At 41.5% G+C, this 21,780-nt stretch overlaps 1 protein-coding gene across 1 annotated transcript in view; it reads left to right on the forward strand.

Annotated features, from left to right (window-relative positions):
- pkhd1l1.1 (PKHD1 like 1, tandem duplicate 1) overlaps positions 1-21,780 on the forward strand; it is a 50,456-nt gene that overhangs the window by 26,878 nt on the left and 1,798 nt on the right. The window contains exons 38-76 of the mRNA XM_084919138.1: positions 450-623; positions 710-912; positions 2,645-3,617; positions 3,950-4,198; positions 4,795-4,944; positions 6,013-6,187; positions 6,681-6,837; positions 6,959-7,115; positions 7,303-7,512; positions 8,081-8,210; positions 9,043-9,284; positions 9,478-9,614; positions 9,718-10,747; positions 10,908-11,099; positions 11,382-11,533; positions 11,628-11,787; positions 12,463-12,634; positions 12,734-12,822; positions 12,998-13,161; positions 13,372-13,501; positions 14,439-14,557; positions 14,782-14,911; positions 15,211-15,384; positions 15,580-15,683; positions 15,876-16,002; positions 16,110-16,231; positions 16,348-16,438; positions 16,544-16,692; positions 17,096-17,218; positions 17,311-17,422; positions 17,555-17,671; positions 17,784-17,949; positions 18,566-18,798; positions 19,091-19,255; positions 19,362-19,519; positions 19,700-19,835; positions 20,806-21,150; positions 21,240-21,391; positions 21,520-21,666. Of these exons, the coding sequence (XP_084775264.1) occupies positions 450-623; positions 710-912; positions 2,645-3,617; positions 3,950-4,198; positions 4,795-4,944; positions 6,013-6,187; positions 6,681-6,837; positions 6,959-7,115; positions 7,303-7,512; positions 8,081-8,210; positions 9,043-9,284; positions 9,478-9,614; positions 9,718-10,747; positions 10,908-11,099; positions 11,382-11,533; positions 11,628-11,787; positions 12,463-12,634; positions 12,734-12,822; positions 12,998-13,161; positions 13,372-13,501; positions 14,439-14,557; positions 14,782-14,911; positions 15,211-15,384; positions 15,580-15,683; positions 15,876-16,002; positions 16,110-16,231; positions 16,348-16,438; positions 16,544-16,692; positions 17,096-17,218; positions 17,311-17,422; positions 17,555-17,671; positions 17,784-17,949; positions 18,566-18,798; positions 19,091-19,255; positions 19,362-19,519; positions 19,700-19,835; positions 20,806-21,150; positions 21,240-21,391; positions 21,520-21,666 (7,916 nt within the window). The remainder of the gene's footprint in view (positions 1-449; positions 624-709; positions 913-2,644; positions 3,618-3,949; positions 4,199-4,794; positions 4,945-6,012; positions 6,188-6,680; positions 6,838-6,958; positions 7,116-7,302; positions 7,513-8,080; positions 8,211-9,042; positions 9,285-9,477; positions 9,615-9,717; positions 10,748-10,907; positions 11,100-11,381; positions 11,534-11,627; positions 11,788-12,462; positions 12,635-12,733; positions 12,823-12,997; positions 13,162-13,371; positions 13,502-14,438; positions 14,558-14,781; positions 14,912-15,210; positions 15,385-15,579; positions 15,684-15,875; positions 16,003-16,109; positions 16,232-16,347; positions 16,439-16,543; positions 16,693-17,095; positions 17,219-17,310; positions 17,423-17,554; positions 17,672-17,783; positions 17,950-18,565; positions 18,799-19,090; positions 19,256-19,361; positions 19,520-19,699; positions 19,836-20,805; positions 21,151-21,239; positions 21,392-21,519; positions 21,667-21,780) is intronic.

Genomic DNA, 21,780 nt, shown 5'->3' on the forward strand with positions numbered 1-21,780 from the left:
AAAACTTTGAATAGAATATTCCCGCCCCAAAAGGAAACAGTATTATAAATAAATAAAACACAAACAGGTCCAACAGGGTAAGGTGATAGGCAGTTTAATTTTCAGAAATCATTATAAAAAAGTAATAAACTCTGATTTGTACTTACTCCATGTTGATGATATTAAACTCTGGTTTATTGTTGCTGTGCTGCACACAGTAGCCGCTTATAAAACATGACCTCATTATGTCTAGATTTCATGAGTTGTACATGAGAATGACTGGACACCTTTCATTTAGTGTATGTATAGCGATGTCATGATAAGCTACACGTGTTGTGCATGAATGAGTGTGCTGTGTTACACCTTTCAACATGCGTGAGCCATACTGAGCTAGATATGCGCACAGTGTGTCCAAGAATCTGTCATGACTTGATGTGACGTCTTTACAATCTGGGTCTCGTGTCCCTCAGGATTTTTCAGCTACCGTTTCACCACGCCCGGGGTTTATTACTACAGCAGTGGCTACATAGACAATGCCAACCTCAGACTCCTGCAGGGAGTCGTGAGAGTCCAGAGTCGGGAGGAAAAGAGCAGCGAGGTCTCTGTCCGAGTGAAGGGCATTGAGGCCAGACATGTGGCTGGAAGTAAGTTAATATAAGTGGATAAGAAGCTATGATTGACAGTTCTAAGGTAGAATAAAAGGTAATGATCTCTGATTTACTTACTACAGGTTCACGTCGTGTCTCCAGAGCAGCGCCACAGTGCATTGCCTCCCCGCAGTGCCAACAGTCCAATCAGACTGATACGCTTTCCCTCAGTACCTCCGCCTGCTCCACTCCCATGGTTTACTCCATTTCTCCCAACCAGGGCTCATACCACAAAGTGATCCAGATCAAGGGCAAAAGCTTCAGCGACGTGGCCTGTGCTAACGAGGTTAGCAGAACTTTTTAAGACTGCATCATTGAATGAATTAAATGTAAAATATCTTCTTTGGTCAGTGATTGTCCTGCATATCCCTTCTTAAAGACCCATGTTATACATCAAAATACAACATTGCTACATAACTTCATTTTAGGATGCCGGAGAGTATATTCAGTATGACGTAAATGTTTGATATATAATATAGGTCAATAAAAAAACAACAGTACAGGCTGTGGCGCTCCCAGAATCTTTTGAATGGCCTGATTAAATTATTCAGCCTTTATTTAATAAAATGTCTGGAACATTAGAGTGGCAGGTCTATTCAGTCTACTTTAACCAGTCATTTCCATGGGATATTTTTTGCTATCCAGAGACAGACTGGATCAAGCGTTCTGAGGAAAAGAAACTACAATTAAATTAAATGATTTGTTGACCTGAATCAGTTTGATTTGACAGTTGAGATCTAAAAGTTGAGAACTAAAACTAATGGATAAACAGTAGAAATAGACAGCCATGCATGTGACTTAAAAAGATAAACAGTGGTCAAAAAATGGAAATAAATTGCTAGCTAATAAATCATTACGTAATGGGCTGTTTAGAAAAGCATGCAGTTGACATTGTTAGCTAAGTGTACCAATAAAACATAGACTGTACATAAACAATGGACTTGGCCACTGTGACTTCACATATTGCTTGGGATACTGAGTGTTTTCACCCAGCCCGTTCTCACCCCCGCAGCATAATATACAGACAATTTGTCAAGTCCCGAGGTGTTCCTGAGGAACGCGAAGCTACGCGCCGGGTTACGGATGAAATCCAGTAGAATGACGCTCCCGCGGTAATCCACGTCCCAGCCATGTATTCCAGCCCTAACCCTAACCTTAACCAGCACTTTAATGACATTAGATAGTGTTTTCCAAAGCGATTTAAGTAAAACAAACATACATGTGTAGATTCATTCCAACGGTTCTCATGTTTCCTCATTTTTCCGATCTCGTAATATAGGAACGTGTTGGGCACCCGGAAGCCTAATATATCAATGATTTGTCATCGATATTTAGCATAAAATGTTACATTTTGGGAGTGAGAGCGTGTTGTTTCACCATTGTCGTGTGCACAAAAAGCCATTAGTTAATGAGTTTGCCCAGGTTTCTGATGCGAACAAAAAACATTGAACTTCAATCAGCAACTCATCAGGGAAGTATTGGGGGGATTAGACTTCTATATATCCAAAAGTCATTTTGCAACCAGAGCTCTCGCCCCAACCCCTCTCGACACCATAAGATAGAATACAGACACAAGACACTTAAGCATTTGCACAAATAACATTGCTTCATTAAAGCACGCTGAAAAAGCTCGGTAGTTAGCTAAGATTTTGAAAAAAGTAGTAATTAAAGATTAAACAAATGAACACTAACATTAGCTAAATGTATATTAAAAACAGTAGTGGCTTAAATGAAGTTGTAAGGATTTTGTGGCTGTAAGACCTTAATGCAATATACTTAAATTAATAAAACACTTGTGTCATTATAATGAAAGCATTCAAGCACATATGCTTGTAGTCCTAAGCTTCAATTAACACATAATTAATTTCATTGTACTATTTAGAAAAGTCATTTTAATCCTAAATCTCAGTTCTTTGACCAATAAATGTGTTGTCATTAACTGAAGCTAGACTCGATTAGCCTTGCTATAGCTCTTGTTCAGACTTGTTACCCACAGTGGTGTGCTCTGTGTGCTGCAGGTGATGGTGGGAGATCAGCCCTGTCAGGTGATCAACAGCTCCCAATCTGAGATTAACTGCCAGCTCAGTCCCAGCAGTGAACTTCCCATCGGCCTTGCTCTCCCTGTGGCCGTCAGAGTCAACAACCTAGGCAGCGCCGTCATCGCTGTGCCAAATGAGCTTGAGCGTCGCTTTGTGGTTCTCCCAGTGGTTGACTCAGTCTCGCCTCCTATTGGAAGCCCCACTGGCCACACTAGGCTCCTCATCCGCGGTTCTGGCTTCTCAGAGGGACTCGTAATTGTAGCCAGCGAGCTCTGTCGCATCCAGTCTCTTAATTACACTTCGATCATCTGCCACACGGCGCCTTCTCAGCCACACATCGGTGATGTCATCTTTTACATGGGCCAAATCCAAAGCGCCTGCCACTCAAACTGCTCCTTCCGCTACTCCTCGTCTGTCACTCCCACAGTTACCGGCATTTCCCCAGACAGCATTGATGATGTCACTACTGTGATCATCTCTGGCTCAGGGTTTGGCAGCAGCGTGGATGATGTGGCAGTTTTTGCTGGGTTGACAGAGCTAGAAGTAACCGCTGTGACCGACGGCAACATCAGCGCAAGAGTCAGCGCTCTGCCTGCAGGTTACCACTCAGTCAAAGTGATTGTGAGAAGCAAAGGCCTCGCTTCTGGTCAGGTCATCCTGAGCAGTAAGGCACAAGCAACCCTGAACCCCAACGTGGGCAGTCTGGCGGGAGGGACGCCACTTATCTTCACAGGAAATGGCTTCGCTCGAGGGAACACAAGCGTGACGGTCGGTAGGAAACCCTGCAAGATTCAGGAGGTGACGCCGGGTCGTCTTATCTGCCTGACGCCTCCTAACACTGTGGGGCTGGTGACCGTCATTTTGCAGGTCTTCTCTGTGCAGTATCCTCCTCTCAACTTCACCTACTCCACCGCCCACACTCCTGTCATCAGCTCCATCAGCCCCACCACAGGTAACTATGATGACAGAAAGATAACAAGCAGAGGCTAATGCAGTTTCTGCAGTCTGTTTAAAGAACGCTGACAGTATTTTTGCAAGATGATTCAGTGAAATTAAGCAAAACAGAAGAACACAGAAAAAAGTCACTGAAAATTGGAAATTGGTTCAGTCTCATTTACCTTAATTTATCATTATTATTACTGAACAGATAAAATATTATTCCAGCTCATGACATTTATAGATTTATGTGTCATTCAGTACCGTAATATATGTATAAAGCAACAAGTCATATCTCAGATTCTTTATTTATACAGTTTCTTCACCTCCTCTGTTTATTTCCTGCAGGACCGAGCGGGTCCGTCATCACCCTGACAGGTTCAGGCTTCGGCAATGACTCTCAGCTCATCACCATCACCATAAATGGCGTCCCTTGCAATGTTTCCACGGTCTCCGACACACAGGTCCAGTTCACCGCAGGAAACAATCCAGGGGCGACATACCCAGTCATGCTGCATCACCAGGTCAAAGGTTATGCCCAGTCAGGAGTCGTGTTCACGTATGAACTGACGCTCAGCAGTGTGCAGCCCAGTGAAGGTAAGCAATATTAAAACTCTCTGTTTACCTGCATTTTATTAAATCATGCTTATTGAGGGAAAGAAAAACAAGAAAACACAGACAGACCTAATCGTTAAATATAAAAATAAAACCAGATCGTTTTTTTTCTGTAGATGCATAAATCCATATTTACTGGGGCTACCTAATTTGAAGAATATCTAACATTCCTCTTAAACTTTTTTTGTATTGAATATAAAGCAATAAAGTAAACAGAATTAAGAAAACAGAACATATGATGTCTCTAGGGAGAAAACCTGCTGTCGGGAATAACAATGCTGGATGCATTCAGAATTTTTGTGAGAGTCGCATCTGTCTGACGGTATAGAGTTAATTACATAAAAAAGGAAGAAATAATTATATTTTTCTGATAATTTTAATTATTTTTAAGTTGTTTATAAAAAGGAATCAAATAAAAGAAGAACTGATCATTCAAACATCTTGTCTCAAAATACTTCACAGTGAAATAAACTGTGCAGCTTTTGTCTTTTTCTTTTATTCTTTCATTTCTTTTGATCCTCTAATCAGTTTTTTATTAGCTTACTAAATTAGTTGTTTCACTTTAATCTGCCATTCAGGTAGTTTCGGTGGCGGTGCGCTGCTGTCCATCCAGGGCTCTGGGTTTGATCCACTCAACTCCACTGTGCGGATCTGTGGGGAGGAATGCCAGGTTCACAGAGAAACATCCACATCCACCCATCTGTACTGCCAGTCTCCACCTCACAACAGTAAGTTTTACCTAAAGCAGATGATCAAGCAGATGATCATGCAGATGAAAAAATCTCAATCACCAATATCACTAATAAAATGTGAGTTTTGAAAATGTGCATGCTGTAAAATGCAGCCATGGCATGCACAGCGATTGATTTCTAGGGTTATAAACGTTGCTATTATTACTGCTAAGTAATGCACTGCAGTGTATTTTGAACATTTCCTTCCATTAGTTGGAAAGAAGACACATTACCCCGACAGCACAGTAGTGTATCACACTCTGTGGCTAGTGTTAGGCATTATGTAGCAGAGATGTGGGTTTGCACATTGGGAAGAGGTCATTTCTACGTCGCATGGTGCTGCTTTGCCCATGTTCCACCTCTCTGTGAGATGCATAGAGAGGGATTCATTAGCTTTAATGTACCTTTCTCATCTAGAACACATTGGGGGTGATGCTTAACTCTGCTTAACCGATGACTGATCTGGGCCAGCCTGTGAATCCTTGCTGAATGCATGCCCTGGTCACAATTTAAACTCTGGTCTGTTGCTGCAAAAATTTAAATGAACATGATTTTTACAGGAAAACTGAACCTACAAGAGTTTGCTGATCTTATCCTGCTTCACAAAAAATGAAACTAAGATTGTGCAGTGGGAAAAGTCTGAGCAGCACTGTTACATTGCCAAACACAAAAAAGTTCACAACACCTTCACTTCTAAAATCCAGATCCACAGCTTTAATAATATTAATAGCTGCTAAATGCAAACTAGTTAAAAAATATGTCCGTGACAAGCAAGATTTAATTTATTTTACCTTTTAAAGTACCATATGTGTTTTTAGGGACAAAAAAAATACTTATTATCACATCAGTAGTTGTCAGTAGCTGGTTTAAGACACCAACTGAATTCCCTAAAGGCCTTAAAGGAGACAGACTGTGCTTACGAGGAATGCTGTCAGCCTTGTCACAGGGCAGAAAATGGTCATATTTGATAAGAAGATAACTTGATATGGATGATAAGAAGATTTTGTTGTTGCGTGATTTGTCTGTCTGTGTGTGTGACTCCGTGTGTGTCCTGTATCCTTGCAGGCACTCAGTCAGAGGTCAGCTGCATTGTTGCCGTCATTAACCCACATGATGCGGTCAACGTGTCAAACGGCTTCACCTATAGATCTCAGCTGACTCCAGTGATCACTCAGGTTTCTCCTCGCAGAGGCGGCACTGCTGGAGGCACCCGGCTCACAATCACTGGCTCTGGTTTCAGGTACAGCAAAGGAAGAAAACATTTCACTCAATTGAGAGATACGCCCAATGTGCATGGATCACTGATCAAGAATAAGTGCTCAGCCGACAAAAGATATCTGCTTTTGCTTTCACTTTCTCTGCTTGGGAACACGGGGATTACAATCCTGACTAATAGATTACAAATACTGCTTTTTGTTGAGCATGTTTGACACATAATGAACTGCATTAGTGTCTGCACACGTATTCATTACCACTAACGGCCATAATTTTGTTTTTTTACACAGTCACCTGCCATCAGCTCTTTTTAAACAATGTAAAACTCACAAAAACTAGGTGCTGCCCCTCGGCTGGCTTCCAGAAGTTTCCCATTTAGATAATTGGGCAAACTGGGAGTTGATCTTAAAGAAAGATTACTGAGGAGGTCACTGAATAAAAAGAGAGTTACAAACCCATAATAGGTTTTCTTCAGTCTGTCTCTCTTTCTTGCGTTCACTCCCCCTCCCATATTACAGCACTGACATTAACGAGATCAATGTGACGATCGCAGAGTCAGTGTGTGACGTGCAGTCCGCCAACAGCACGCACATCATCTGCGTGACCAGCGCTCAGGGGCAATCTCAGGAAACCAAAGTCAGGGTCAGCATCGGAAACCAAGGCATCGCCAAGATGGTGAGGTTGATTTGTTTGTGTTTAGTAAAGTTATGCTGCTTCAAAGGAAAACAGTGCTGTCTGATTGATTTTATTGTTTCTGATTACATATTTTCATCCAGTGTTTTTTGTTGTTCTTTAGGACAACGCAGATTTCTTTTACATTGACGTGTGGTCGTCCAAGTTCACATGGGGAGGTCTGTCTCCACCTGAGGAGGGCACATTCGCTGTTATTACTAAAGGCCAGACCATCCTGCTGGACACCAACACACCGGTGCTCAAAATGCTGCTTATTCAAGGTGCAAAAATTACTTCTTAGTGTGTGTTTTTACATTCAGACATTGTGTAAAAAGTAAATTATGTTGGATGCAGTGTTTGTGAAAATGCAAAATTTGGAGAACTGCTGCAGAATAAGATAAAATGTTTTTTTTAAAAATTGAACGAAATTCAAACTGTCAGAGAAACTCAAGTTCTTTTTGCGTTCAGGAGGGACGTTAGTGTTCGATGAAGCCGACATCGAGCTGCAGGCAGAAAACATCCTGATCACCGACGGCGGTCGGCTCCAGATCGGACAGGAGGGGGCGCCGTTCCAACACAAAGCCATCATCACGCTCCACGGTCAACTGCGTTCACCTGAACTTCCTGTTTATGGAGCCAAGACGCTGGCTGTCAGAGAGGGCGTGTTGGACCTCCATGGTATGCACACACAAATTTATATTCATAAACACACATAAGGTATAGATCAGGTATAAATCAAGTTCCACATCCTAATTTGTAGTTCTTACATTTTTTTAGGATCTTTTTTAAGATTGTTCTGTTTAAATGCAACAAAACACTCATGAGTTAATACAGATGTTACATTTTGTTTGTAATTCCACAGATTTTGTCACTCATTAAAATGAATAACCAAGTTGCATTTTAATATTGTTGTTTTCCTACATTTACTGAAGTAAATATTGAAATAAATACTTCATTCACCCTTGAGGTGCACGATCGTATCATGTAGAGTGAGAAACAGAAGGCGTTCAGCAACAGAAACCTCAAATAGCTTTGACCCAATTATTTCAAAAACACGCATTGCATGTCATGTAATAATATCATGTAATAGTAAGCTGACAGCATTTTTAGGTCTTGGTGCTCAAGGTGATTATTGTCACCTCATCTGTTTCTAAGGAACCAGGATAATAATCAAACAATAAGCCCTAAAGTGGACCAGTTTTGTAATAGTTGCTCAAGTTTAAAATGACCTTTTTTATAAAATCAGGTATTCCTGTGCCGATCCCCTGGACCCACTTGGCCCAAACAGCAAGCAGTGGCTCAAAAACGTTGAACCTGATGAAGGCAGTGACGTGGAAAGTAGGAGATGAGATCGTTATTGCCACCACTGGACACAGGTACAGCTGAGGACTGATTCATAAAAGCATAAATCCAAGTTATTCATCTGAGCTAAAAAGCCAAAACATGGGAACTACATGCATTTAATTGAAATGTTTAATTTACTGCGAAAAAAAATGGACAACAAAATGTAAAATTACAGTGATTAGCAGCTGATATTATCTCAAGCCAAATTTTCAACTTTTTAAAATTTGTGTTAATAATCCTAAAATTATTTTTACAATTAAAAAAAGATCCAGTTGGAAAGAAAACTGGACTTTAATATACTTGTCTATTAAATTGGTCAAATATTTTAAATAAATGTGCTCATTTAGTTACCTAAAGATGTGGAATGTGGAGAAAAATGTGCAACATAACAGTATATTAAATAAATTGCAGCAATTAGCATTTTTGTTGCAGGATGCTAGTTAGCAGCTAATCGAATTAATATCTCTAGTTCCCTATATTTAAAAAACAGAACATGTTGTTCACTTTATTACTGTAATAATGAATATGTGAAATTAGATTATGTAGTAAGCAAAGAACAGAATAAACTAGCCCTGCTGAAAGCTAAATCCCATGGTTTAGCTGAGTAGCAGTAGCTACCGCCGCTCCGATTCTCTGGTTTTGCTAACCTGGATAGCGGGGAAATGTGTGCCAGGAGCTGCTGACAATCAAAAGAATGGAGGGTTAAAGATTACAAACCGTCACTGAAATGCTGTTTTATGCATTCCAAAAAAAAAAAAGTCACTGATGTGTTTTAATCACAGGACAGCAGGAGCATGTAGATTAAAAATAAAAGGTTTTAATAAATCTGCAGAAGGGGTAAAAATATATTTATTTAAATTCCAGGCACAGTCAAGGAGAGAATGAGGTGAGGAGGATCGCCGCTGTGTCGGCTGATGGAATGACTCTCACCCTGACTGAACCGCTGAACTACACTCACCTCGGGGTGTCCGTGACGCTGCCTGATGGTACGGTGTTTGAGGGCAGAGCTGAGGTGGGGCTCCTCACCAGGAACATCGTCGTGCGAGGTTCACAGAATCAAGAATGGAATGACAAGGTTGAAGCCTGCCCAGGCGGCTTCAACACAGGTACTTAGTGATAATGGTGGATGAGGATTTTCTTCAGACACATAAGATGGATTTTTTTTTGTTATTGTCAGCTTTAAAGTAAAATATTTTTCTGTATATATGGCTTGAACCCTCCTCTGCTGTATCTGCATACTAATTCTGAGACAAGAGCAACACTGTATTTAATAAATTTTTGCACTTCTGTGTCCTTCAGGTGAGTTTACCACCCAGACATGTTTCCAAGGACGGTTTGGAGAGGAGGCCGGCAGCGATCAGTTTGGAGGTTGCATCATGTTCCACGCCCCCAGACCAAACGAGAATCTTGCGATTGGCCGATTGGAATATGTTGAGGTAAAATGTATTTTCATTCTCTAAACATTTCTATACTATAGTATCTTTTAAAATTATTATTAGTGTGTTAAAAGTTTGAAGTCTTTGTGCTGTTGTTCTGCAGGTTTTTCACGCCGGACAGGCCTTCAGGTTGGGACGTTATCCCATCCACTGGCATCTGATGGGAGACATCAATTACAAGTCGTACGTGAGGGGCTGTGCGATTCATCAGACCTTCAACAGGGCCGTAACCATCCACAACACCCACCGGCTTCTGGTGGAGCACAATGTGATCTACAACATCATGGGTGGGGCTTTCTTCATTGAGGACGGCATTGAGACACAGAACATCCTGCAGTACAACTTGGCTGTGTTTGTCAAACAAAGCACCAGCCTGCTAAATGATGATGTCACTCCCGCCGGCTACTGGGTCACAAATCCCAATAACATCATTCGCCACAATGCCGCTGCAGGGGGAACGCATTTTGGCTTCTGGTACCGCATGCATGACCGCCCTGATGGCCCTTCCTACAACCCAAACATCTGCCAGAAGAGAGTTCCCCTTGGTGAGTTTTATAACAACACTGTGCATTCTCAGGGCTGGTTTGGACTGTGGATCTTCCAAGATTTTTTCCCCATGAAGAACGGAGGGTGCCAGTCCTCGATCCCCGAGCCCGCTGTCTTCCGTTCTCTCACCACCTGGAACTGCGAAAAGGGTGCTGAGTGGGTCAATGTAGGCGCCGTGCAGTTCAACAACTTTCTCATGGTCAACAATGAGAAAGCAGGCATCGAAGCCAAGCGTATCTTTCAATGGGCTGTGAAGGGCTTTGGAGAAGACGGCGGGGCGACGGTGTCCAATAGCACCTTTGTGGGTCACGTGGACGAGCTCGGACTAGGCAGCGACTTCTGCACGCACCGCGGCGTCATCCTGCCTTTCGACGACGGCATGAGCGTCATTAACAGCAAGTTCATCAACTTCAACCGCAGCTCCTGCGCAACCGTCGGGGTAACTTCGATCGACGGGGTGTGTGTGGAGCTCTGTGGTGGCTGGGCTGCCAGGTTCAGTGGCATCCAGTACATGAACTCACCCAACAAGGCCGGCTTCAGGTGGGAGCATGAAGTGCAGCTGGTGGACACTGATGGCTCCCTCACAGGTAATCTTTAGTGCTTTCATTTTCTTAATGCTTAATACACTTCTGCTCCTCTATTAGGAATGTTTCGTAGCAAGACTCTTTCTGATTGTTTTAAAGTAAACGTAAATGTGTATGTTCTTCATATGTTTTGGCGCTTCAGTTGTTTTCTGCTTATTTTCAGGAAACATAAATCATGTAGTTGTGCCTATGAGCGACCTGCTGGACCCTGCTCACTGCTCCCAGAGTGCCGAATGGAGCGTGGGTTTCCCCGCCGCTGTGTGCGACGAAACTGTTAACTTCCACCGTCTGGCATTTAACAACCCCTCCCCGAGCTCTCTGGTGGCCAAGAACGTCATCCTAACCAACTCACATGGTATAAAAAACTGTATTCGCTACTTTCAGATCTCATATAGTTGTAGAAGAAGCTGTAATTTGTTTTTGTTTTCTTACCTGTGTTGACATCTACTGGTGTTTAGAAGGAACTGCAGTAAAGATTTTACAACAACTGAAAATGCCATCAGGAACAAACTGCAGAGAATAATATTTTATCTTTATAGGAAATGTTAGACAATTATTGTGCATTAATAAATGCAAACCTCCTAACATGTAAACAAACATATAAATATGTGTGCTCTGTCTCTTAAATTAAACTCAGGGAGCTCCAGGGTCCCCTTTTTGAAGAAGAGACTAACTCATCCGTTTGGATGGATGGCCTTGCTGCCCTCTGGACAGACGTACAACTGGTATTTTGAAAATGTGGATCACGTGACCAACATCACTTACAGCGGAAAACTCTACAGCTTTAAGGTAATCACATCAAAGAACACGTGAGTAAAGTATGTTAAATACGATATAGGGCTTCGCAAACACTGATGTTTGTCGCACGTTTCTTTGCATACAGCAGGATCAGTACGTCATCGTCAACCACAACTTCACGCAGAGTCCAGACAGTTTCCAGATTATCGACAGGAGAAACGGCTCATTGGCGCCACTGAGCTTCAGCAACAACAGGAACGGAGATTGGTACTTCAATAAAAGCTCCAACAACCTCTACTACATCGGTTAGACGCACCTTAATATGGATATATTGTACTGCGCATTTTGATTTACCCTGTATTTTATTAAAGGAAAAGATCTTATGCATTTCCTATATATAATGTTACTATAATGTGTAAATACTACAATTTAAAAATGCCCAAAGTGTCTCCAGACACTCACTTTCAGATTATTTTCTCTACCCTTGGCTCTTTATGATGTCAAAGAGAGCAGATGTCATTAATGTGGTAATCTCAGGTGCACAGCTCTAGATGTGCCCGAACCTCCTGATGTGCCCAGTTGATGAAATCACAAGAAAGCGGTCCTTAAGTTGACAGAGGCATTAGATAAAACGAGATTATACAAAGTGGATTTTCCTAACTCTCGCTCAGTCTTATATGTTAAAAAGCCAGTCATGTTACATGCTTTTTCATTACGCTGCTAGAATAGGAGCAGAATGTTTTTAAAGAGAGAAAATTGCGTTTTTTAATGAAATTGTTGCATTTTTTTAAATAGCTTGTGCAGCGTGCAGTATGTTTGCTGTGATAAAATATAAATAAGCGTTAAACTCAGGGAGGCCTGCTTTATTATCATCCTTCTTTTTATCAACTTTGCTGTTTTTATACATCTTAAGTTCATTGGGTGCGTGTTACTATTGCTTGAATAAAGCATTCAGTAACACTGTTCTGTTCTCTTTGCAGTGTCTGGGAAGACAAGCCAGCGCAGTCGGAGGTCCAGCGTTGACCGATCTATGATTGACGTTCAGACAAACTTTGCGGTCTTCCGCTGTTTCTACCCCAACTGCATCCCTCCAACACCACCGCCTCCAGCCACTCTCGCGCCATTACCTAGCCGCCGACCTGGTAACTTCATGTAAGTTGTTTATTATCTTTCTATCAGACGTTTTATGCATTTAACTTTTTCTGGTGTGGCCTTGATGTATCATCAAAAAAAATGTCTGTTTTTCTGTAGCCGATGGTCCAATGCTTCTTTCTGGAAAGGCTCGGCAGAAAACAACTTCACCGAGCCAACAGAGGGTGCCGACGTGGTCATCCCATCAGGTAATGTAGCTTAAAACTAGGAGTTTTTTTGGCAACATTTGAACACAAAAAGATTTTTGTTTTTTTAGGAGCAAGTTTAAAAATTAATTGTCAAAAAAGTTAATTTCTGAAAATAAAACATCTATTATAAGTATATTGTGACTAAAAATGCCTCTTTATCCTTGCTAAACCACAGGGCAGTGGGTCGTTTTGGACACCGACACTCCTCTTCTCAACAAGCTCACAGTTATCGGAGTCCTTGAGATCCCAGACACCATGAACAACTCATCTACCAGACAGGCTCGGTCTGTACCCGCGTACAACACTGTGGCTATAGATGCTGTCTACATCTCCATCCAGGTCAGTGTGATCAGTAATCTCTCCAAGATCCTCATCCAGAATATCACTTTAACATAAATTTATCAGCATTTATCTCCAGCATATATTTCATTATGACAGCAGCTCTGAGTGTGTATTTGCCTACTACATAACATGATAATGTGGAAGTCACAGGTACTGTTTGACTGAGCACGATGAGTTAGGTGATGTTAACATCTGTGACTCTTTCAGGGCGGCCGGCTGATTGCAGGATGGAACGACGAGCCATTCAGAGGTCAGCTGTACATCAAGCTGAGAGGGAACCACCGCACTCCGGACTGGCCTTTGCCAAACGGACCCAACCAGGGATCCAAAGTCTTGGGTAAGAAAACTGCTACAGACTCGTGTACTTGCCTAACCTTTTTTTCGACTGTAGTAAAAAATTGCCAAGTTTCCGTGTATGTACTGCAAAAATAGCTCCAACTGAAGAGACTGGTGACATTTCTAAAAGCCTGTAAGTGCAACAAGACGAACCTTGCAGTTACATAATAAACATCACATAACTAAAAGCTAATATAACTGAAAAAGCTAAGGAAGCAATCGATGCACTGCTTTTTACCACATGGCTTTAAATCTGTGTGACATTCTCAGTCCAGCATTCCCAACAGTTTTCAGATTTGTCTTGCATGAGCCATAAAGCAAATGTGCCCTTTTTACTGTCCATACTCCTGCTCAGATCCTTATTATTTGTGATGCATAATTCAAAAACCAGGCTAAAGTACAAAATGAAAATTTTTTTGTTGTTGTTGTTTCCTAAAATTTCAGAACTTTTAACTTAACCCTTCCATACATGAATTTTGACAACCTCAATCAGGATTTTTTTCTTAAATATTTTTATTTATCTTTGGGCATGACAAAAAGTTGTTTGAACTTCATTTTTTTAAACATGTACTTTTCAAAGAGTTTTTGTACATGGCCAAGTAGGTGGACAACATACGTTTAGACTTATTAATGGAGTATCGACTGACACGTCAGTGTCCAATGTAGTGGTTTATGTGCAAGTATACCATCAACACTGACACAAATACAAGAAAACAGTCTTTGAATAGCTGTCCACTGTAGTGACCACTGTGCTTGAAAGGCTTAATATGCAGTATTCAAAATGCAAATTTATGTCTTTGTTCATTTTCTATGAATTTTAAACTCGGTAATAATCAATAGTGACAGTTATTCTAATTTTATTTAAATGAATAATTCAATTTAACATAAGAAATTTATCATCTAAAATGGCAGAAATAATATATTTTCTTGTCCAACAGGCGTGTTTGGCACACTGGAGCTCTACGGACTTCCTCGCAATGTTTACCGCACCAAACTCGCTGCTACTGCTAACGCTGGATCCAACACACTGACCCTGTCGCAGTCGGTCGACTGGCAGGTCTGTGTAGTTTCCTCTAGAATGTGTTATTCCATTTGTTTATATTACGTACTGCATTCACGTGTTGGGTGTTGAAAGCTGATTGTATAACATCCAACTAAAGTCCTGAATTTTTATTCCTTGAGCAACAAAATCAATTTATTCTCCTTCTACCAGATTGTCGAGTACCTTTACTCTAATTACTTCTCATTGGAAGTGTTCACTTTTTGACACGCCTGCTTCAGGTTGGAGACGAGGTTGTAATCTCCACCAGCAGCTACACCACATGGGAGACGGAAAAACGTCAGATCACTGCCGTGTCAGCGGATGGCTTCGCCCTGACCCTGAACCAGCCTTTGACCCACACTCATATTGGTGAGTCGTAGCTCAGGACTTGAAGTTATTGTTCTGGTGTTTCTTTTACATCAGCTGAAAGGATTTGTTAGGTTTGATAATATGAGTCTCAATAAAAAGCCTTTATGTGTATGTGTTGAAGCTGTAAGACTTTAACTTGAAGGTGTATTAATGAGGGGAAAAAACATTATAAGCAAACCTGTAATATAGATCCGCTGGCTGTCTTCTTACTACTAAGGAACCACCTCAGTTATTGACTGATGTTTCCAAAGCAACACGCCATCAAACACTGAAATGTCTGCGTCATCTTCTGTCCACAGGTGGGACTGACTCTGTGTCAGGTACGACTTTCTCCTACACTCTGGCAGCTGATGTTGGTCTCCTGACCAGAAACATCAAGATCATCGGTCAGGATTATCCAACTATGATGCAAGACTCTTTTGGAGCAAGGCTGCTCGTCGGCACCTACTCCTGGCAGGGAATCAACTATAAAGGTAAAAAAAGACATCGCCCTGAAGACGTGGATGCTGTGGTGGAGAAGGGGTTGAAACAGCAGTCAGTGATGGAGTGTAGTAGTGACACCGACAGAGTGAGGGGAAATGTTTCAGTATAAACAGACTGAATGGATATCAGTCGTGAGGATGACTCTCAGACTTTCTGTCATCATAATTTGCAATTTTGTTCTGAAGGCAAAGCTCAGATCAGGAACGTGGAGTTCTACCACTCTGGCCAGGAAGGCTGGACTGACTACAGCGACCCACGCTACTCTGTGGCCTTCCTCAATCTGGGAGAGGTGCAGCCCACACGCACGCACACACAGCATCTTTCCCAGCAACTGCCTGATCATAGAGGAGGATTAACAACTGCAAATATGCTTTTTTATATCTTGTAGCAGAAGTTTATTTAAACAAAACTGCTGCTTTTGTTGTTTAATGAGAAGAAAGTATCTGTTAAATCTGTTGGGGTTTTTTTTCTGTGGTGAAAGGTGACAGAAAAAGAGTCATACATTCGGGGCTGCGCTTTCCACGACGGCTTCTCTCCGGCAGTCGGCGTTTTTGGAACAGACGGCCTTAATGTTGACGATAACATCATCCACCACACTGTCGGAGAAGGTAAACACTGTGCTGTCCGTGGCTCTGTTTTTGTATCTCATGAAGGCAAAATGGTTATAAATTTGATTTAAATTTCTCTTCTTCTGTGTTTCTTTTTGTGTTTTCAGGCATCAAAATTTGGGGAAATAAGGTGAAACTGAGGAGGAACTTGGTGATGATGACACTGTGGCCTGGATCGTACCAAGACAGAGAGGAGCCTTTCAACTTTGACTGGAATGCTGCCATTGAGGTTTGTTTTCTAGGAATATCCAAGGAATAGGAATATATATCAACCACTTAAACGTAAGTAATGTTTGTTTATAATAATCATCTGGTCTCTTCTTTTTTCTTTTAAACATATGTCAGGTTAGCGAGGGGACAAACATCGTGATGCAGCACAACATTGTGGCGGGTTATGAGAGAGTGGCATATCGCATTGATGGCGAACCATGCCCAGGTGACATAGTTGACTTTAATCAATAGTGACAGGCTTTATGTCCGGTGCTAGTGCAAATTTCTTCCTCTTTCAGAACAGTAAATTACAGAACTTCTGCTTGTGCAGGTTATATAAATGATAATGAGGCTTGGATTCATAACGAGGCTCATGGCGGTCTGTTCGGGGTCTATCTGAACAATGACGGTTTGCCTGGTTGCGCCCACATCCAGGGTTTCTTTGTCTGGAGGAGCTTTGACTACGGCATCTACTTCCAGGTATTAAAAACCAAGTCTCTGCTTCCTACACTTGAATAATCAGCCAGGTTCACCCAAAACAGGGCAAATAACCTGAGGGTAACAAAAGGAAAGAAAAAATCTGGGCATTTAATGAGAAGAAAAACAGGAAAAACAGGCTATGTTGGATCATGCACGTACATTTGGTCATATTTTACTGCATCAAATAGCTTTTTGCCATAATTTTCACAACGTTCCAGTTGCCTTTCCAGAAAGCAGCTTTAGCATTAGAAGTATAAGCTGACAAAAGCCTGTTTGAGGAATTTATTCAAGCAATATGTAACAAACCTATTATGTGTTCGCTTTAAAAGGGTCCATGCTTTGTCTGAAAATAAAGATATAGTAGATACAATGATACCCTTTCCTCTTCCTCTCCCTGTCACAGACCATCATGAATGTCATGGTTTCCAACGTGACCCTGGTGGACAACGGCATGGGAATCATGCCTATGATCTATGGTCCCCCTTCTCTCTCCCATGAATTTGCCAATAAAACAGTGCTAATTCAGGTGAGATGCTTTATTTTGATTAACTGATTGTTGTTCTTCCGTGGGAGCTTTGTCTTTGCCAAAGGATTTAACTCAAATCCCTGTTTCCCCAGAATTCCTTGATTGTTGGCAGCAGCCCGAGCTTCAACTGCTCAGACACTTTGCCAAACATTGACTTTAATTTGGCCACCACTTCAGGCCATCGGGCTCCCAGACCTATCCAAGGTAGAGTTAAACTGAAACTCTTAGATACAGATTTTGTCAATTTAAGAATAAAAAAAGTAAAACCTGAACAACCTATACATGCAAATGCTAATAAACCTCTTTAACTGATGTTTCTGTTTTCATTGTGTACAGGTGGCAGATCTGGAATCTGCTGGCCAAATTTCCAGTCTGCCCACAACAGTGCACCAGCTAAGGCTCATCATGTAAACATGAACTACAACTCTATTAAAGGGCTGATGACAGTCAAAGGTTGGTTCAGCCTCTGAGATTTGGAATCAAACTGACTTTTTGAAATGATGCTTGGGAGTTTTTTCCCAGTAAACATGCTTCTAACTCCTGATTGCACTGCCTTTCTTTGTAGACACAACATTTGTCAACTTCAGAAATGTCTGCTCTTCTGAGGCAAACGTCATGTTCATCACAAACCCACTGAATGAAGACCTGCAGCACCCTGTGCAGATTTCAGGCATTCAGATGATCAACAGCACAGACGAGGCCAAAGTGTTTATCCACAGACCTGATTTGGGGTAGGTCACTCCATGCTAACAGATGTCAGGAGTGCTAAGGCTTTGATTAGAAATCTGTTTTTATCAGAAACCTAAAAAAAATAATAAAAGGCAATAACTTGTAAAAATGTGTTTTTCACATGGTGAAGACATGACATGTTTTGTAAGTCAGCTGGCAAAAATGAACCTTTTATTCAACAAGGTAATCTTCACAAACTGACACCACTTGTATGGTTTTCAAAGTGTAGAAGTGAAGTGCTAATGTTAAACGAAACTACAATCACATGACTGTGACATCACCACCAATAACCTTCACTCTTTGACATAATGATGCAGATTTTCCGCAACAACTTGTGTGAAAATGCGTGAAAAGCTTTGACCTTTTAAGCTGGGTATTTGTTGATGTATTTTATGTTTCAATTCAACTATTCACGAAAAAAGGTCAACTTGGCGGCACAGGAATCGTGATTGTGAATGGTAAAATGCCAACTTTACCTTGTGCACTCTACAGGCATCTTACATTTTAATTGCTGCTGCTTCATTTTAGAATTTAAGCTGTAAAACCTTTTTAAATGCTTTTTTCTTTTTTTTAATTCAAGCTTTTGATCAAGTAAAATCTAATGTTTTTGTGCCCCAGTAAAGTAAACCCTGCTGACTGTGTGGACATGGACTGTGACGCGAAGAAGAAGAGCTTGTTGAATGACTTGGATGGGTCGTTCCTAGGGGCAGTGGGCGCTGTGGTGCCGCAATCCCAGTATGAGTGGGGAGGAGATCCCAGGAGGGGGCTGGGCGACTATCGCATCCCCAAAGTTATGCTGACAGCCCTCAATGGCAGCCGAATCCCGGTGAACCAGATTGCTCCAAACAAAGGTAACTAGAGCTTGGTGGAAGAGATACAATAGTGTGTCTGGTAAATGTTTATTATTTCCATTGATTTACAACAATCAGGCTCTATTTCTTTAAGTTCAAGCTACTGAACTCAGTTTAAAATGATATCTTATCAGTTAATGAATACATTTTTCCAGCCAGATACCTTAGTGTCTGATATTTCCTGTCTTATTTCTTACATTGGTTTATTGCTTAATGGGTAAATTTAGTGTTCTGCGGTGGTCATGAGTTTTACTGGAAAGTGTTATATATCTAGTTAAAAATCTGTGCGTAGGTGTGATCAGGAGAACATGCACCTACATGAGTTCCTGGCAGAGCTACAAGTGCTTCGGCCTGAACTACAGGATGTTGGTGATTGAAAGTCTCGACGCTGACACGGAGACCAGACGTCTGTCCCCCGTCGCTGTGCTTGGAGACGGCTACGTGGATCTGATCAACGGTAGGATAAGGAAAAGTTTTCCATCATATGCTTAAGATCTTGGGTGTTGACGGTCTGTTCAAAAACAGCAGAATGAGTTTAAAACTCTTTGTGTGTTTGTGTCCAGGTCCTCAGGATCACGGTTGGTGTTCTGGCTACACCTGCCAGAGGAGACTTTCCCTCTTCCACAGTATCGTAGCCACTGGTCACTCCTTTGATGTCTACTTCACGAGCGTCAGCCCGCAAAAGCTTCGCCTCATGATGCTCAACTCTAATCCATCTGAGGTCACATTTTCAAAAATGCTGTTCTGAATGTATTAATTGTTTTTAAGGAGTAAAACTTTTAAAAGGCACTCCTGAGATAAATCATTAAAAAAATGCCCACAAATACAAACCAGATGTCTAAGTCTTCAGATCAATCTACATTCAGTAACTAAGTGTCTTTTTGTTGTTACATTTGTGCAGAGCATTGTGGTGTCAGTGTTTTATTCCAACCCTCAGCGTCTGGATGTGTATGTCAGTAATCAACTGATCGCTCCCACTAATGCTGAGTGGAATGCTGATAACACTGACTACATCTTGAAGAAACCGATACTTGCAGGTACTAATTGTTTACACAAAGATATCATGTGCCGACTAGCATCACGGCTGACCAAAAGGACTCAAATGCTGGACTCACAAAGCAACCTTTACTAAGCAGAAGGTAAAAGTCCAACAAATTCCAAAACATAAATTAACAGTGGAATCTAAAGGTATCAACAAAGGCAAACACAAAATACAAGACACAGGAGAAAAATGATTACCAAAATAAAACAGAAAATTGTGTGACAGCGAAACACAGGACACAGATGTGGAGACTTCACAACGACTTGAAAAAGTAACAATAACTAAAACTGAGAATATATTTGTTAAAAAAAGCGACCAGGAAATACCTGCTTCATAAAAGAATAAAGAAAATAACCATAAAGACAGGAACCAAAATAAAAGTGAAAATGAAAACAATGAAACCCATCTGAGAACCCAAATATTAATGCAAAAAACCCAACAACAAAAAAACAAGCAAATGAAAAAACAAAGAAACAAACAAACTATGATCCCAAACCCTGATCAAGGTTTGACTTGGTAACTAAAGTAACTAAATAGCTTGATTCTCTACAACAAAGAAGTAATGTGAGTATTCTAACAAGTTTTTCTGTACCATGTTTTCCCCAACAATGTCCAGCAGAGAGAAGAGAAAAGTACATCAGGTTCATCAACTGGCTCTAAGACATCTTTCAGAATCTAGTGGACGCCAGCCATTTTTATAAAAGATGGCGGTCTAATGTCACGTAGCCCTTTATGTTTGTTTTGTTAAATGTGGTTTTCCACCCTTTTATGCTTTACATGAATACATATTTTTTTACCTTTAATCTTAGTTTAAAGTATCTGCATTCTTAATTTCTCGTCTTGTGCAAATAATCACCACAAATATTAATCAAACCAACAGGAAATGTTACAAGGACCTGTCTTTGTCATGTAAGAATTATATCTGAAGATGATGATCTAAGATTTTCTGTGTTTAATCACTCCAGGTCAGTACGTCCCCAAGCTAAATGCCACTGTGGGCACCAACTACTTTGACCAGGACTATAAGATGCTGAAGGTCGTGCTGAGAGGCTCTCAACCAGTGGAGATCCGTACTGCCCCGGTTCTCGTCATCGCCTTCGGGTTCCCCGCAATGACCGAAGAGGAGTTCTATGGCAACAGCCTGGTCCAGAACCTCGCCGTATTCCTCAAAGTTCCTCCCAACATGATCCGCATCTCCAAGATCATCAGGGAGAACGGAGGCGCGCGTCGCAGGAAGAGATCCACGGGCCTGACGGTGGAGGTGGAGATCAAAAAGCCTCCTGTCCAGCAAACCACATACAGCACCAACGGTTAGGAAGAAGGAAAAGTGTCACGTTATTGCTCATTAGGGTCTAATCTGTCCAGTTAATCATCATCTTTGCTGCCTGTGTCTTCTCAGATGACGAGGACTTTACACTGCTGAAGAACATCGCTGATGAACTGGGTCAGGCAGCAGTGACTGGAAACCTCAGTCAGTCCATCGGTTTTAACGTCTCCTCCATTGGCATGGTCCCACCTCCTCCTCCATCCTCAGACCCCAGCTGGAATGAGGTGAAGCAGAATAACATCTACTGTGTAGACACTATAACAGCTGTTTTGATATTAAGATGATAAACATACATTACGTGTGTGATGAAATGTCTCATATTTACATGGTGATTTCCTCCTTTTAACCTCAGGTGGCGACAGAGGAAGTAACGAGAGAGGAACCTACCGTGAATTACGTGTCCGGCGTGGACCGCCTGCTGCTGATCGAGGAGCCGATAGCCGGGGAGTTTGTGGGTCCTCTTTACCAGCAGCCCAGTCTGATGGCTGTGGATGCAGAGGTGAGGCAGCTCGAGATGTTTTACTGCACAGCCAGTGTTAAAGCTGATGTTTTGGGAAGGATGTGAGGTTGGTTTATCTAATTTTTGTATTATTAGATGATCTTTCATTTCAAA

This window comes from Perissodus microlepis, chromosome 22 (assembly GCF_051167445.1).
Source record: "Perissodus microlepis isolate ML-2025 ecotype Zambia chromosome 22, ASM5116744v1, whole genome shotgun sequence".
NCBI classification, from domain to species: Eukaryota; Metazoa; Chordata; class Actinopteri; order Cichliformes; family Cichlidae; genus Perissodus; species Perissodus microlepis.